Below are 16,000 nucleotides of genomic sequence, written 5' to 3'. Positions count from 1 at the left end.
ATCATATTTATTTATTCCATTTATTATCCAAAGCTCATTTCCAATGTCCAATTTTCATAAAAAATCTCACGCGTTGAAAATACTTGCCTTTATCGAACACACAAATTACAAAAATCAATGTCTGCCTTTGTGATAGACATGCTACATTCCCCTGCATTACGCTTTATAGGTTAACTTCGTTTTCTCGTTCCGTATAATGAATAGACCCGATAATTTTGCATTCGCGATATAATTCCCTTTTTATTTATTTAACAGTTTTTGTATAACTTTCATATATTATATGACAGAAATTTAAGTGGTTGCTCCAGATAAAGATTTTGTTGTAGCGGAAGGCAACGTGCACGAGGAAATATATAAGAATATATATGTCATATATATTCCTATACATAATATATATACATACACATATATACATATATATGTATATATGTATATACACATACAGATATATATGCATATATTAATGTATATATATGTATATGTATATACTTACAATATATGTTGAAGAAACATGTTTAGATGTCGATAGACGGATTTTAGGCCTATTTCGCGAAACATTGATTTGCACGGTGCTACGATTAGCAAACTAATAGGTACATGCGTGTATAGATTTAATTACAGTGATTATTTCGTTGTTGCTCTTTTCTTTCCTAATTTTCTATTCAGACATCTTTCATGTCCTTCCGTCGCAATTGTTTCATAAAAACGTGACATCATTTAAAAATAGATTAAATGAATGTAAATGAGAATGAATTATTTTCTTAAATTATAGCAAAAAATACAAACAAAAAGAAATGTGTTCGGAACTGTAATCAATAATGCATGGAGCTACGAAATCAAATTTTTTGACTAGATAAAAAAAGATAAAAAATTTAAATACAAAGTCAAATGCATTTTTTATTAGTCTAAAAAATTAGTTTCCAAAATTTATTTGTTATTATTTCTTACTTGTTTTAGCAAGTATTTGGAAATAATGATTTGCAATTAATTGGTTGAAACTTGTGCAACGGAATTACATGGCGTACGGCCATTACGAGAAATCAGTTTGTGCGAATTATACACACGTCATTAATTGCTGGAAATCCTTTTCCGCCAGGCCGATCAATGACTATCAAAACTATATTACGTGAATTTTTACCTTAATTTATAAACATTGTTTGATATGACTGAACAAATGGCAATACGATGGAGCTGAGAAATAGATCCGCTAATTCATCCGTTAACCGGGTTTCGAATCGAGATGGGTTCTCTGTCTGTAAAAATTGTATGATCATACATCTATCCAATATTTATACGTTATCACGCTTCTTTAAATATGTCTTTGAGAAAGAACAGAATCTTACCGATGTTCTAGCACTAATTAGTGATCGTATGACGGAAGAAATAGCACTTTTATCACACTCGGAATTATAATTGACATGGCGCGGTCAACGAACCGAATCGAAAATTGCACTGCGCAGCCAAACTTAAAATTGGAGGGAAAACTGTTCTGACGATAGCGCCACTAACCACCTTCGCTATCTAGTTATAGATGTAGGAACTACGATGATTTTTCTCTTGTGCCCAAAGTCACGTATGCAAATCTTTCGAAGTTGAGATTATCTTGGACTAATTGGACTTCAAAATTCAGTGCCCTTTTCGTTCTGTGTTATTCGATTCGAAAATTCATATCTCTCGTAATAACCGTTCTACACATCTTTAATCGTATTTACGAATTTTATTCGAGCTTGTGCATAGTGTAAGAAAGTATTCGAAATTGCGACCGTTTGTGGATCAGGTTATGATTAACGTTGCAACTCAAACTGGCAAAACGAACTTGACAAGCTTAGCTGTTTAAGCAATATAGGGAGGTACACAGAATTCTTTCCAGATATTAAACATGTACATTATCGCGTACGTTTAAACGACCAATCATTTATCAATTTTATATCCAGTTTTATGCTCGTAATTATCTAAACTGGAGTTAGGATATGAATTATATTATCTTTTTTCTTAACGTGGTCAAGGTAACGTACGTGACATATTTTTGTTGTAAAATGTTTTACACTCAGAGGACACTAATTTTTCATACGTTATAATAATTTTTAGGTGAATTTGAAGACACTATAATTTTGAGAGTTACGTTTTACGCCACTGTTGCCAATATATTGGTTTTCTTGGTCCTCTAAGAGTCAATAACTGAAACAATACGAAATAACAAATTTATTCGCTATTTTAAGCACGTCGGTGACAAAATATCAATGGAATTGAAGGAGTCCCAGCATGTTCCATTAACAATCAATTGTCTAAATCTAAATTTGTCGGTACTGTAACCAGAGCATAAGTGGAGTGAGGAAAATATCACAGCTGGCCCCCGGAAACGTCGAAAATCCAAAATAAAGGAGGGACATTGAGGGCCTTCGAGGAACTGCCCGGTCGTCCCAGCACCGACCTTCTTAAACCTGTTCTTTCACACGTGTTTGCCACGTCGAGTATCATTGATAAAACGTATCTGTAAAATATAGAAAAAATGATACAAATAGTAACGATCTAAATTCTAAAAAAGGATTTTCTCAGTAAGCGAACCGGGCTGATCGGGCTTCCTTTTTGCGCGTATATTCATATTATACATGTATATTCTGTAACTAATAGTAATATTAATTGTATGATCGCTATTAACTATTTTTATTATTATTATTATCATTGGCTCGCACGCTAAACCGATCGCTGTGCCGGTGCACTATACTCACAGGTCTTACTTCGAATTTACTTCTTGTATTTATAGAATTTATTCTGTATTGAATAAAAAAATATTATAATAATTTCTTCAGATTGTGAAACAGAGCCTTAACATTAGGCATTAGTTACTCTTTCGAAATGACGCCATAGCGTCGCATGCAGGCTGCGTTAGAAGCTCGTAGATAAGTTTTCGAACGAAATATCTTTCACTACCTGGTTTCAATCTTGTCGAGTCAATGTTGTTATCCCATAATTCAACGTACCTGAAATTTAATACGGTCGAGCGCACCGGTACAGTAATTGGCTTCTACTTGTATTAAGGAAAGCGTGTCGAGGTCGCACGAGGCTTCTGAATTTTTGTTCGAAACGCTACTTTATATAGGGAAATTATAATCACAGATTGATTTAGCGCGTAAATTTCTAAGCGGTCGCGCGTTCCACGACGATTCATCGCGTTCGTTTCTTTTTGTCCATTTATAGGATTCATCGTTTAGATACGTATATATGCAATTCATAATTCAAAGTCTATCATAGTTTTTGGTCGCTAAAGGTTCTTCGTGTCTTTGCTTGTCGATCGCATTCAGTTTTCTTCTTTCGATACTCATTAAATATTCATGTTAATTATGTTTAATTAATTATTATATAACTCACAGACTACTCGATAAGAACACGTAAGCATTATTTCGTCAAGAATTATCAGTTGTAATTGCCATTAGCCTGAAAAGACGATTAAACGAACGATTAATTTCAGGTAAACTTCCAAATACACTCCACACAGATGTACTCACAAATTGTTAAAATATTTAAGGCCAAACATCTGAAACAATGAATCCACCAAATACAACAGGTACAGATAGACTTTGAAACAATCTAAACTTGGCGATTCAAAGGATACATCTAACTGTTTCCTGAGATCTTTACGACATACTTCAAGCAGTCTGATATGAGGAACCCGTACGTAAATCTCGTATCTACGCACTTTCGTACTCGAATTGAAGCCTCGCACGAACGCGGTGCCGTAAAATCGTTAAATTTCTTAAAATAATTTCTTTTCTCTTTCCTAGTGTCATGTCGCTCGAGAGCTCTCCCTCACAAAAGGCTACCGCTTTAGAACATACCTATCAATGAATAAATAGTCTAAAAGCATATCACAACTAATACTTTCAATTGTTGCTGCTTTGATTCAGTTTGCTTGCAAAAGCATTAAGAAAAATTTTGTTAAAGAACTGTAGCTTATTTAAAGTGCATTTCCAAGTCAGCTTTTTATATGTATAAATTGAATGTTAGAATTTTTGGCTGGAAAATTCGCTAGTATACCAATCGCTCTCTTTCCTCCGTTAGCCTTGAAAGGAAAAGCGTACACTCGAGCGAGCAACTCGACGTAAATCATGGACCTTTTATCGAATAATCGAACATGTAAGTACTTAATTACTCCGCGTCCCCAGTATTTGTTCCCCCATCGTCTTGATTGCTACCATTCGCAGTTTCTGCGGTATTATCAGCAGATTCTACTTCGACGTTTCCTTCGACCGAAAGTTCGGTCACTATTATTCTTTCTTCTGTCTCCTCTCCCAAAGGATTTTCGTCCTCTTCGGATCCTTCCTCGGGTTCCTCCACCAACAAATTCCCTGTTTCGTTCAGACATTCCGACATCTGTTCCTTGCCTTCTATGGTTTCTTCCGTAATGGAAATCATTTCTTCATTTCTGAACGCGTCCGCAACTTTCTGCTCGATGGTTAGCTGTCTGACGGCGTTCTCCAAGTTCTCTCGTAAGACTCGGTTCATCTTCGTTTCTTCGTCCTGCCACGTTGACGGCATGAACGACATCCGTACGGTTTGGTACAGCCTCTTAAATCCTAATTTCTTGTACAAACTCTGACTCGCGTCATTTTCAGGACGTATCACAACGAACGGCTGGTACCCCTTGTCGACGACTTTTTTGGTCAAGTACCTACGATTTTACTATTATGAATGGAGAAGTATCGTTGGTGTAAGACTTTTTCGAGATTATTTACCGTAACACATTCGCTGCTACTAGAATATGACGATCTACCTCTGAAAATGCATTCTATTTTTATCAGGAATGACTTTATTATTATACTAATGATCTTTTTCTGAGTAGGGTGTTCACCATGTTGTTAGTTTCTCAAATTTTTTTGAAACAAACAATCACGTCGGTAGCAGTGAAAGTGTTAAACTCGTTCATCAAGCAATGATCCGATTATATCACGAAGATATAAAAATATAACAATAGAAGATAAGATTCGTCTACCTTGCTAATTTTGTACCGTAGCCCTTCCGTCTGTATTCTGGCTTGGTCTGCATGGAGAACATGGCTCCATAGTAAGACTGGACCATCCACGCTGCTAAACTTCCCTTAACAAAGACTCCTGCTGCTGGAAGGATTCTGATTAGCCGCAGGAAGACTTCATGACACTCCATATCGTTAGCAGGATACAGTTCATAAATTCCTTCGGCGTGTTCTGCTTTCAGCGGTTGAACTTGTATGTCAGGATCTGCGTCCTCGTCTGCTTCCTCCACGCAGTTTAGGTTGTTCGGGTCCGCGCACATGTAGACATCTCCAGCCACCCTCTCTATAGTTCCTATCCCCTCGTAAAGATGTGTCAACTTTTCCGCTAAGGCATAGTGTATGAAGTTAATGTACAAAGGCTTCGACCAATCGATCAAAACATCTTCGTTCCTCAATAATGTGAGTAGTTCCAGTCGGTCGTTAGGACAAAAGACGCCCACGCTCTCGAACAGCAAACCATGAGGCTGAAAATCGATGAAGTGATTACGTTAAAGAAGAGATTGGTCTTCTACCGGCGCTAAAACTAAGGGAAGTTGTGAAAGGCCTTGTCCTCGGGCGCATGAATTATTTATCATTGGGTTTTGTCGCCGAACGTTCAGATTTACTCTGCCCCGACTTTTAACGTCGTAAAATCCCATTTGAAATTTAACTTTGTCCCTTTGGGGAATTTAGGCACCTTGGTTTCGATGCGATCAAACAAATGAATACAATGGAAAGTATCAGGGTTTACGCGTTTTGATTTACGAATTGGCAAATTTCAGGAAAGGACAAGAGAATTTAACGGTAACAAGTTATCGAACGCACAAGATTGCGGACACGTTAATTAAGTAAAGAACATCGAGAGAGATAGAGTGTAGATTAGAAGAGTCACGACTGAGGTCAGGTAATGAACTGGCAAGGCTGTGAGACAAAAGATTGGCCGAAAGCCAAGCAAGTATCTGGGCCAACTTTTCTGCACCTCTACGCTATACGTTCGGAAACAAGATGAATTTGCCAAAGGCTCGTGAGATAGGTACACATTCCTTTTTCAATTTTATATTTTTTATCCGCGTGAGTATTTAATTGAATCATCGAGTACTTTGTTTCACAGGAGCGATTTAAAAATATTTTATCTTTTAAATTTATGAAAGAAGATAAATTACACGGACAATGTTCGATATCTTTTTCCCTGATATACTCGAGGGAAATAAACGTAGTATAAGTGGACTGTCGCGAGATAGGATCAGTCGCGGTTAAAGTATAATTTGAAACGAATGGAGATTTATTTTATACTCACAGATAATGTCATTCCGGGGAAATGTAAGCAGATCGCGTCCTCGGGCCAGTTATTAGCTACGTAGAAATTAAAATCCCATACTCTGTCATGCATGTAGGTCAACAAAGTCTGATGGAACTGTAAAACAAAGAAGACAGTTACGTTAAAAGCTGCAAACAATCGACGAAGAGTTTGTACTCTGTTTCAAACCAGTAGTTTCCCAGCTGAATAACCACCTTGCCAAGTAAACGGACAAAATGACAAGTAATCTTTTTGCACTGTAGCAGTTACAAAGCTGTGGATCCGCGAAGAAACAGTTGGAAATCTTTTCATCTCGTGGAAGAATTAGAAGAGTACAAGCTCTTGGGGTAGTTAAGGGGTGGATTTCTTTCCCGTGGTGAGCATTGACTAAAGGCAACGTCTGAGATGAAAAGGTGGATATTTACAGGGAAGCTGCAAGATAAAGAGTAATCTAGCCAAGGGCGACGCTCCAGACGTCGGCTCTTAAAATAAAACACGTGCTATCTCTGATACGTTCGTGTCTAAAGCATTCCCTTTTTCTTCCTCAAATATTGTAATGATTTTCAATTTTGCAGGGGGGGGAAAATAGTCACGATGAGTTCCATTCGTTCGACCACTTTTGCCACCAACAGACATCGAAATCGAATCATATTGCTACAAAAGACTATGGTTGCCAATAACTGTAACAGACGACCATTTAAAATTCTAGTGATATCTGTATCGATTGCAGAATATACATATTGAATGCAGATGCATCATGCGAGCTACCAGCTCTGTAACAACCTCTCGGTTGAAAGTAAGTAAATAATCGACAGTATTGCGGAACGTCGTAGTCTGTCCTAGATTTTATATAACCGTTGCATCAGGCAGAATGGACGAATATCATACACGATACACTGCGAACGTTCTAGCGATTTCACACGTCAATTTAATTTGGAATTTGAATACGACCCAATAGCGTCACGTAGTCGCGAGTGTTTTACCCGTTACTGCCGATATCTCTTCTATTATTTTTATTTTTTACATTTTATTTTTTCGTCAAGCGTGTGGAATTTTAGCTTCCTCGACCGCATGAAAGACAGGCAAATTCCCCGCATCTCGTTTTCTGAAAAAGGAACGTAAGCGTGCTCATTTTTACTTGAAATATTTTTGTGAGCACAGATGTCGTATAATAAAATGTTTCACATGCATCGCGTGAAGTATGACCGGCATAAATTTACATATCACTGGCTCGATCGTGAAAAGAGCCGGGAGAGATGATGCAAATAAGAAAGTTGCAGGAATTGTCCCGATTCGTTTGGTGTCTTTCGAGCGAAAATGCTTCTCTTCGCGCTCGACGTGTCGCACCGCGTATACATAAAATTAATTTTGAGAAATTGAATCTTCATATCCAGTAAAATATTAACACGTAAATTTGTTTCAGCAGCCTCTTCTTATCTAATTCCTTATGTCAGTTAATCTTAAAAATAAATCCACTGATAAAGTTCCTCTTTCTCTCTTTAAAATTTCATTTTTATTATACACTGGCAAAAGTGAAACTAAAGAAGTTTATTTACCTTATCATGACCTTAAAAAAACCAACGTTATTGGAGAAACTTCAAATTGCTAGCGAGATAAAAGTCATGCAAGCTAATTTACCCGGTTTAGAGATAATAATAGAGTAACACGTAACGTGCGTTAACGTGGCGAATAAACGAGACCTGGCAGCTTTATTATTTTTAATATATAACCGTATTTTTCCTTTTTCCTTAATGAATATACTTGCAACCAACGTATACGTGTTTCACGCTTCGTATCACACATTCTGTTTTAACAAAAAGCAGAATATTACCGTAACAGAAATACTTCGTTATTTTATGAACAGTTGATTGATATTTCTTCAGGTCGTACTAACTGTACCTATTTATATGAAAGAAAGGAAACGAAATGGTGTCATTATGTACACTGCTGTTAGTAGTGTACTATAGTTATCTTACCTCATCGCCACTTGCTACCGCTGTAGACAATCTCCCCTAAGCCGAAGAGCTAATGTAAGGAAGAAAAGATGATGTATGTTGGGCTTCGAGTTTCTCTCGCTTCATCCACTTGTCACGGAAACAAAAGAAGAAAGAGGCGATTCAAAAAGTGGTCCGGCGAAGCTACTCATTATCGAACCTCTTCGAGACAGGCTGTCGTTGCTCGTTAAGGATCATCATGACGCGTTGTAAGCGTGCAAGGAGCATCGATTCAAATGCGGATTCGAAAAAGCCGTACAGCATCGCGTGTGCACGTCCGGACACAACCTTGACCTTGCCTTTTCGTTGGTTGGCACAGCTTTATTCGAGGATAAATGACGTAGCCGGCATGCGCCATCGTTTCATGCTGGCCAAGCATTATAACACACAACGCGAGTACCAATGGTCATCGTTAATTCTTCCGAATCGCGCGAACTGCTAATGCGAAGCGGGATCGCAGAAAAGATGAAAAAATAACTCCGGAGAACCATTGCTTGCGATCTGAACAGAACCATCTTTTGGAATTTTGCATTCAAGGAATTAAAGACGGTACGGTTTGTGTCCAGTTACGAAATTTTTGTATCTTTGTTAGTTAGTTTTCGAAAGATATCGTGAAGTACGCTATAAGGCTTGCAAAATAATAAAATGCAATAAAACTACCGTTCGATCATCTTTTTCAAAGAAAGCCTAAACGCGAGAGGATTGTGTATCGCTTATGCCTGGCATAATACAAATGGTAAATTACGAACGTTATGCGAGACGTAAGAGCTTATGATCGCAGATAAGCAATCGACGACTTTCTCGATAACGTTAAACGCTTACAACATCGAATTCCAATGGAGTGTCGCAAGAACGAATCTCTGTCGATATCGCAGTGAGATTACGAGATCAACGCCGTGCGTTGATCATGGAAACGCAACCTTGGCCTTGACTCCGCTACACCTTGCACATCGGTACCGGAATTGAGGTGGCGTGGCCAGCAGTCGTAACACCGGTAGTCCCGCCAGCCGTCGACGAGCAACAAACAAAGCTCTTTTTAGATCGATAACTCACTGGCTCGAGAGTGAAAGGCGAAAGAGAAAAAGATGGATCGATGCCGGCGGAGTCTCTTTGTAAATTCGTTGCCCCGCCGTTTTCAGCTTTAAATATTTGGAAATTGCTGACACGAAATTCTTCAGATTTACTATATAATGCACAATTCAGTCTTGATTACAAATTTCAATTACGCCTTTATTACGATATCTTAAATTACTTCGATCTATGTGCTCAGGTGTTCAGAAAATAGTATACAGACTGTTGCTTATTCCCATTATAGGTACTCGAGTGTTTTTAACGTCTATCAATACCTATTACTGCAGCAGTACGTGCGAAGAGAATAGTCGAGGTCGTAATAAATGGATACGAGACATTTAGTATAGATATGTACTGTGTTATACGTATAACGTATACTATTCGATCGAGATACATACTATGTAGTATCTTTCCTAGAAAGAAACTTCAAAATTACGTATAGTACTTTCTTATTTCCATTGATATTTTACAGATATGCGTATAACATGCTACAAAAAAGAAAGAGGAGGAAGATCTTATAATCGATGCTTGAGATGAAATGTTTAACGCGAACACACTATAATGAAGAAAAGGAACGAAGCGGCACGAGTAAACTTAATGAAAACAAACTGTACGTATAACGACGCAGCGTAACAATAAGGAACGGAACGTGAGATACTCGAGGAGAATGAACGGAAAGAAAACACCAAAATCATGAAGATGAACTAAGATGCTGATTACGCTTGAACGATAAGACTGATAATACAGATGATACTGGTATCACTGAAGGTGGTCTCTCCAGTTCGCCGTGTATATCGATCGTGGTTGTGACGTCATAACGACGTCAGCCGAATGAATTCGGTGAAGATCGGCTTCAAGACTTCCGACACCCGAGATTCGGTACACGGTGCATAACCTGCCGATTTGTCAGGCCACTACATGCGGCGAACGTTGCTACAACAGCGTGCGTAGAAGGCAATTCATAATTCGAGATAGCATCATAAATGACCGATAACGGTGATCGATAGTATCGTTAAAAATATTTTTATAATTTTAAAAAGTAACTTTTTTTTCCGTCGCTTTTCACACGTTTCTTTGTCATCGACCAAATGGATATCGAATACACTTCCCTGACTGTGTAGGAGATTAGCATTCATGAGATACTAATGTATGCATGGGGACGCAATCTGTTTCACAGAAGTACTTCATCGATAAGTACAACGTCAAGTGATTTGAAATTTATAATCTACATTAGATATCGAAATTTATTAAAAATAGCAGATGTCCTGAAACTTTTGAGTGGCTGTGCGCAGTGAACTTCTTATGGCGATGTTAAAATGAACTATGGTACAGCCGTTCAAAAAAATATCAGCTTCATACACATGGTCGAATGTGGCGAACGTACGGCGATGGTGATGAACACGAGGACACGTTTTACCATCGCGTAATCGGTGCACACGCGATTGATCTATCGAAACGTGTCGTCAGCAAAGAGATTTCAGCCTCGGTTTGGTATCATACATTAATACGTGCCTAGCTTTCTATGTACCACTTAGAAAAAATATCACGCCGCGTTGCTCGCGCCACTTTACGACCCTGCGTGCAAATATCCCGGCGAGAATATCGCCGTTGCACAAGGCGACCTGTACACGGTTACGACCTTGACACTAACCTAGCACAACGGCCGACCACTTATACCGGGTTACGGCGGAAATACTACGCAAGGATCTCTTCCTTTACACCGGTAATCTCATCCTGTCGATCCTCGCCCCCTCTTCCCTCGGGAGTCCTGCGGATATCCTCCCCCTATCGCCCGGCCAATTTTCTCCCAACTCCACGACAGATTCTGTATCCCTATTTCCTCTTCTTACTGTACATTTATCTCAAATATTTTTTCTTTCTTTCACTCGTCCTTTCTTTGATCGTTTTTTAAGTTTATCTTAATCCTCCATGAGATCGTTTATGCGACCCTAGGTGCGACGTTTTATTCGTGCACTTCTTTAAAGCGAATTTTTCTCTTTTCCGAAGAACCTTTTAATTCTTGGGTCCTGCGAGGATCTATTTGTCCAATTATCATAAATCTCGGACACTAGGGACATGTAACATCGAATAATAATCGACGGGCTAAGGATCGCGCTGGTGTAAGTCAGGATCATAAGGATTTCTTATTTCAATTCTCAAATGTACCATCCGTTTAGTTCCACATTTAATTAAGTTAAAAATTTATTCTAGACTTGAAGCGATATAGTGAACTTTTTATAATAATAAATACAAATCGTTAAGAGCTTGTATAATAAATAGGGAAGAAAAATTAGGCCTGGGTAGAAAGGATGCAGCTTGTTCACGGAAGATGCGAATGTATGTATAGTCATGAAAGTTAAAGTCATAAAAAGTGACGAAGGTTAGATCAACTTGAGGTCTATTTTGGAACGTCTTCGAGCCGATCGTGTTCCAAGTTTAGGATAGAAAGCTAACGTGAACGTCTTCCAAGGACTTCAGGCTGCGGAGCGATAATTTAAAGGTGGCAAGCGCGTGCAGGTATTGGCCTTCGTTCGCACTAAATTCCTTGTGGGTTGTTTTATCGCGTCGCGGTGAATTCCAAGGACCTTAACCTTGCGATATTAATCGTGTCGTGCATTCTGCGCGCGTAGATTTACGTGTCACCTTTTCTACAGCAGCGCAGATCTATGTGTTCACCTAGCCTGCATTTCTAACCAAATTCAAGGTCTCGTCTGGCTCTCATAGCGTGATTTAGAATCGCGTTTTTGAGCAGAAGATGCCACGAAGCTCTTAATTAAATTTTCGTCCGCAAAAATTGGCCCGCGAATCTCGTAAATCAGCCGCCTTTCACGTATTCGCATTAATGCCGCAAAAAAATATAGTAATTTCCAGAGAACCACTGTAATTATGCGAGCGTTGGAATAATTTATTCGGAACCGGTTATTTTGTTTTTCGAAATGTAAACGCGCTCGAGATCGATCGCTGGAATTATTATTAGTCGAAAACACGACATCCGAGAGGAACGGGGAATATTTTCAAGCAGGGGAAACCTAATTTGCACGTGTAACAAAACGAATTAAGTTTTTCCGTAGGGCACGTAATTTCTGATTCATTGGTTTTTGCATTAAAAAAAGTACCATTAATTACGAAGAAATGTAACTTATACAGCTTTCAACCGTAAAACTCTATTCCATTCTCTTCAGAGTTTACATGTTCTATCTATCTGGCATTTCTTCATTTTTTAACATACATTCGAAATGTCTCGTGTCTTTTATCTTCTGAGCAAAATTGTCATATACAGACTGTTGCGAAATAACGGTTAAATATCCGAAATTGAACGAAGATAAATAAATATGGTACGAAGAAAATGAAATAGTAGCCATGATATTCAAATGGAGCACGGTAGTATTTGAAATAGGTAATTTCAGTAATCCATAATAGAAACTCTAAGGGCAAGACAAATTACAAACTCCGGTGGTCCTGCCAGGATTTCCTGAATTTCTTGTGCGTAAACGTGAGCATAGCAAATTCAAAGGGAAATTGCACGCACCTTTAAGGATTCGGGCAGGTAGCCAGCAAGGAAGTCCAAGAGTCGAGGCAGCTCTTCCTCGGTGAGCAGACGAAAGTTCCGGCCTCGTTCCATCGCTTCGGGGCACTCCATGCTGAAACTAATTACCAAGAGATGATTGTGTAAGTGGCACGAACTTTCGAACCTCAGTCGGTCTCCGCCGGCCGTAAAACACGTGACTCTATGTCCCTGTTCATAATATGTTCAATGATATTGCTTCTTCTTTCATTGAATTTCTAAAAACTTTCTTGCGATGATTTATTCTGTAAATTTCCCTTTTTATACTCAACTGTTTATCCCGATCTTTATGCCGTATGAACGAAAACTGTGAGATAGAGTGTCCTCGGAACGACCCTATACAACTGTAAAACGATCTTTGACGATCTCTAAAATAACTTCCGTGTGACTGCAGATAATCTTCAAAACCGCGACTTCGCATGATTTGACATTAACACGACCTTAGCAATGAACGACCTTCGTTTAAGACACGACATTGATTCCAATGCTGAATAATTAAGAAAATGACGAGAAACGTCAAACATTATTAGTTGCAGTCTTATTCCCGGTGAATCATATAATTTGCAACGATCGGTCTCCAATTACTCATTTGCAACAATGACTGGACAGTTGATCGAACGTTTTCATTTTTCAGGAATAATAATCGAAGAAACATGGAAACATCGTAAAGATGAAAAAGAAATACATAAATTGACGTGCGATTAGCGAGCATTAAAAGCACGAGATCTTATTTCCATGCTCGTTCACAGATGTTTATCGATGGACGATGATTACATAATTACAGGTACTTTTGAACTTTCAAATGTTAGAGAGCCAACACTTTCTGTGCATAGTCAAGGTCTAACTTTGGTTTATCGTGGCAAGCAGAATGTGTCCACGTGTTACACACATCCATCATCGCCCGCGCTAATTGTTTCAACCTTCCAACCTTGTTTCGCATGAGAGAGAGAAAGAGAGAGAGAGAGAGGGAGGGAGAGGAAGATAGATAGAAAATTATAAATGAAAATTTAATTGGATAATTACAAAGATGACGAACATGCTATGAAGACCAGCACATTCCTTTTAAGGGTTTTATACATTTTTATAGACTTTTGTAGAGCACAGAATTTGTCGAAGACTCAGGCTCGAAAGTAATAGATATTTTTGAGTTAAATACGTATTTAGGGCATTTCAAAAAAAAAGAAGTCGAGTTTTAGAAAACGGATTCCTAAAAGATTTTCTGGATGATACTGATTTAGCTTCTAAGAATTGCAAAACAATTTCAAAAAGATAAGAATTTAATATTTTTAAGAACTAGAGATCAAAATTCAAGATATTCAGTGCTCGAGAACTTGTGATTTCAAAGGTTAAAGAATTACGTAGAATATAAAGCAACTTAGGATGACTTAATCTTTTGCCTATATACATAGAGGATGAAGCTAAAGCACATTATCTTTCAAATATCGATAGCGTGCGTTTGTAACACTCTTACCTAACCCTGTACTATCAACAAAGTCGTCGATGAATAAAATATAATTTCTGTGCCCTTCGTCATTAGCTGAGAATTAGAGGGATCTCCGATGCCATTTTAACGATGCAATACATTATAGCACTATAACAAGAAAATAACGTTAATCGGGATTAAGATAAGCGATCTATCGCTTTAATTTTCTTGCAAGCGATTTATTTTATCAGCGAGAAATTACAAAAGCCGTCAAATTTAGCGTTAATAAAATGAACGTTTAGTATTTTAACTTACTTTTGTCAGTAGATAAATTAACTGTTGTTGACAAATTAATTGTACCGTAAAAATACTTTACACAGGATATCAAAGTACACTGAATTTATTAAAAGCAAACTATTAAACTTGCTGACCGCGATGTAGCCTTTATCGTGAAAGATTAATTGCTGTAATCGATGGACCGAAAACACATATGGACAATATCGATTAGCCGCATGTATAAACATAAGGTAGTATATCGGAAAATTGAACGAAAACATTGAATTTTTATTGAGTTTATGTCTTATACAAAGAAACTCGTTGTTATCAATAAATTACTTTCGGAATAGATTCATCTTGCTGGGTAAGGCCTTTGTCCTTGAATAAATCGGTTAAAGCGTAAAACTGCGTATCTTTTAGTATCATGGACGCCATTAGAATTAATAGGAATATTTATTTTGCAACATTATATCAAACATACTTTTAACAGTACGATGATTTAATTAAATGGCGCAATTAAACGAGTTTTTCAGCTTAGGATAACGATACGTGTGAGGAAAGTAATCTCACTGAGAGAATTAAGTATAGACACAGGGAAATCCAGCAAGATGTAATAGGATTGTCCCTCATGACCCATAAAATCCCGAGAGCACTGAAAAGAATAATTCTTTTGAACTCGCCCACCTATTTTATTTCTCGTTTCCTCCAAAGAGGGAATATTTTTGTTTAGATATTTCGTCAGACATTTTCTTGCCAATTTATTATCGCAACTTACCCCTTGCCGCGTGTCTGCGTAATTGCTTGCCTATTTTCACAGTAAAATAGAACAGGCATCGTCCAAATCTAGTTGATTCGACGGCACCGTATTTTGAAATCGATCGAAGGAACATTTTTAATCAACCACAGAAATAAGAATGACAAAGAAAATGATAAATGGAGAACAAACATCGAGACGTGGCACGTTCACAGCATCCCAAGCTGCTTACGATGAGTCTTCACTTACTGGTAAGTAATCAACGATTATATACGTGCCTATTTGCAGGTTCTTCTCTGCGGAGAATTACACCGGTGTCACGATAATGCCACAACAGGAAGCACTATGTAATCGGAGCCGCTTAACGCGCAACAAATAAGCTCCCAGAGGCGCACTACCGCCAAAAGATCGTTTGTAGGTGTCATTCGCAATAATACCAATTTATCGCGTTTACGTAATTATTATAAAAAAAAAAAAAACACTATCATTAGATTCGTTCGGTTTACCTGAATGAATCGCGTGAGCCTTGTTCCAGCAAGACGAAGGAGAATCACCGCGATCGACGGATGTTCGATTGTCGAAAGAAAGGAGAATTACGCGACGTAAGATCGG

The 16,000-nt window shown here is 38.1% G+C and overlaps 1 protein-coding gene and 1 long non-coding RNA gene across 6 annotated transcripts; one reads left to right on the top strand and one right to left on the bottom strand.

Annotated features, from left to right (window-relative positions):
* Position 1: 1 nt before the first annotated feature.
* LOC126873735 (uncharacterized) lies at positions 2-13,017 on the bottom strand. 3 transcript variants are annotated; one of them, XM_050634925.1, is made up of 5 exons: positions 12,900-13,017; positions 6,306-6,422; positions 4,991-5,493; positions 4,143-4,669; positions 2-2,491 (listed from the first exon to the last, which is right to left on the bottom strand). In XM_050634925.1, exons 1-4 carry the CDS (start codon positions 13,008-13,010, stop codon positions 4,147-4,149), a joined length of 1,254 nt encoding a protein of 417 aa, XP_050490882.1. In that variant the 5' UTR covers positions 13,011-13,017; the 3' UTR covers positions 2-2,491; positions 4,143-4,146. The 3 variants fall into 3 exon arrangements, with proteins under 3 accessions (XP_050490882.1, XP_050490881.1, XP_050490883.1); XM_050634924.1 differs by having other exon boundaries at positions 2-4,669; XM_050634926.1 differs by lacking the exon at positions 12,900-13,017 and adding an exon at positions 8,282-8,430 and having other exon boundaries at positions 2-4,669.
* LOC126873761 (uncharacterized) lies at positions 6,430-15,660 on the top strand. Of its 3 annotated transcripts, none has more exons than XR_007692522.1 (5): positions 6,430-7,101; positions 8,189-10,313; positions 12,553-12,767; positions 12,837-13,039; positions 13,570-15,660. It is a non-coding gene; the product is annotated as an uncharacterized LOC126873761 (long non-coding RNA). The 3 variants fall into 3 exon arrangements; XR_007692521.1 differs by having other exon boundaries at positions 8,189-12,767; positions 13,570-13,719; positions 14,739-15,660; XR_007692520.1 differs by having other exon boundaries at positions 8,189-12,767.
* The last annotated feature ends 340 nt before the right edge of the window (positions 15,661-16,000 follow it).

The sequence above is a fragment of the Bombus huntii genome, chromosome 15, assembly GCF_024542735.1.
Source record: "Bombus huntii isolate Logan2020A chromosome 15, iyBomHunt1.1, whole genome shotgun sequence".
Taxonomy (NCBI): domain Eukaryota; kingdom Metazoa; phylum Arthropoda; class Insecta; order Hymenoptera; family Apidae; genus Bombus; species Bombus huntii.
Note: the sequence above shows the minus strand (reverse complement) of the source record. Positions and strands in the feature narration are given on the sequence as shown.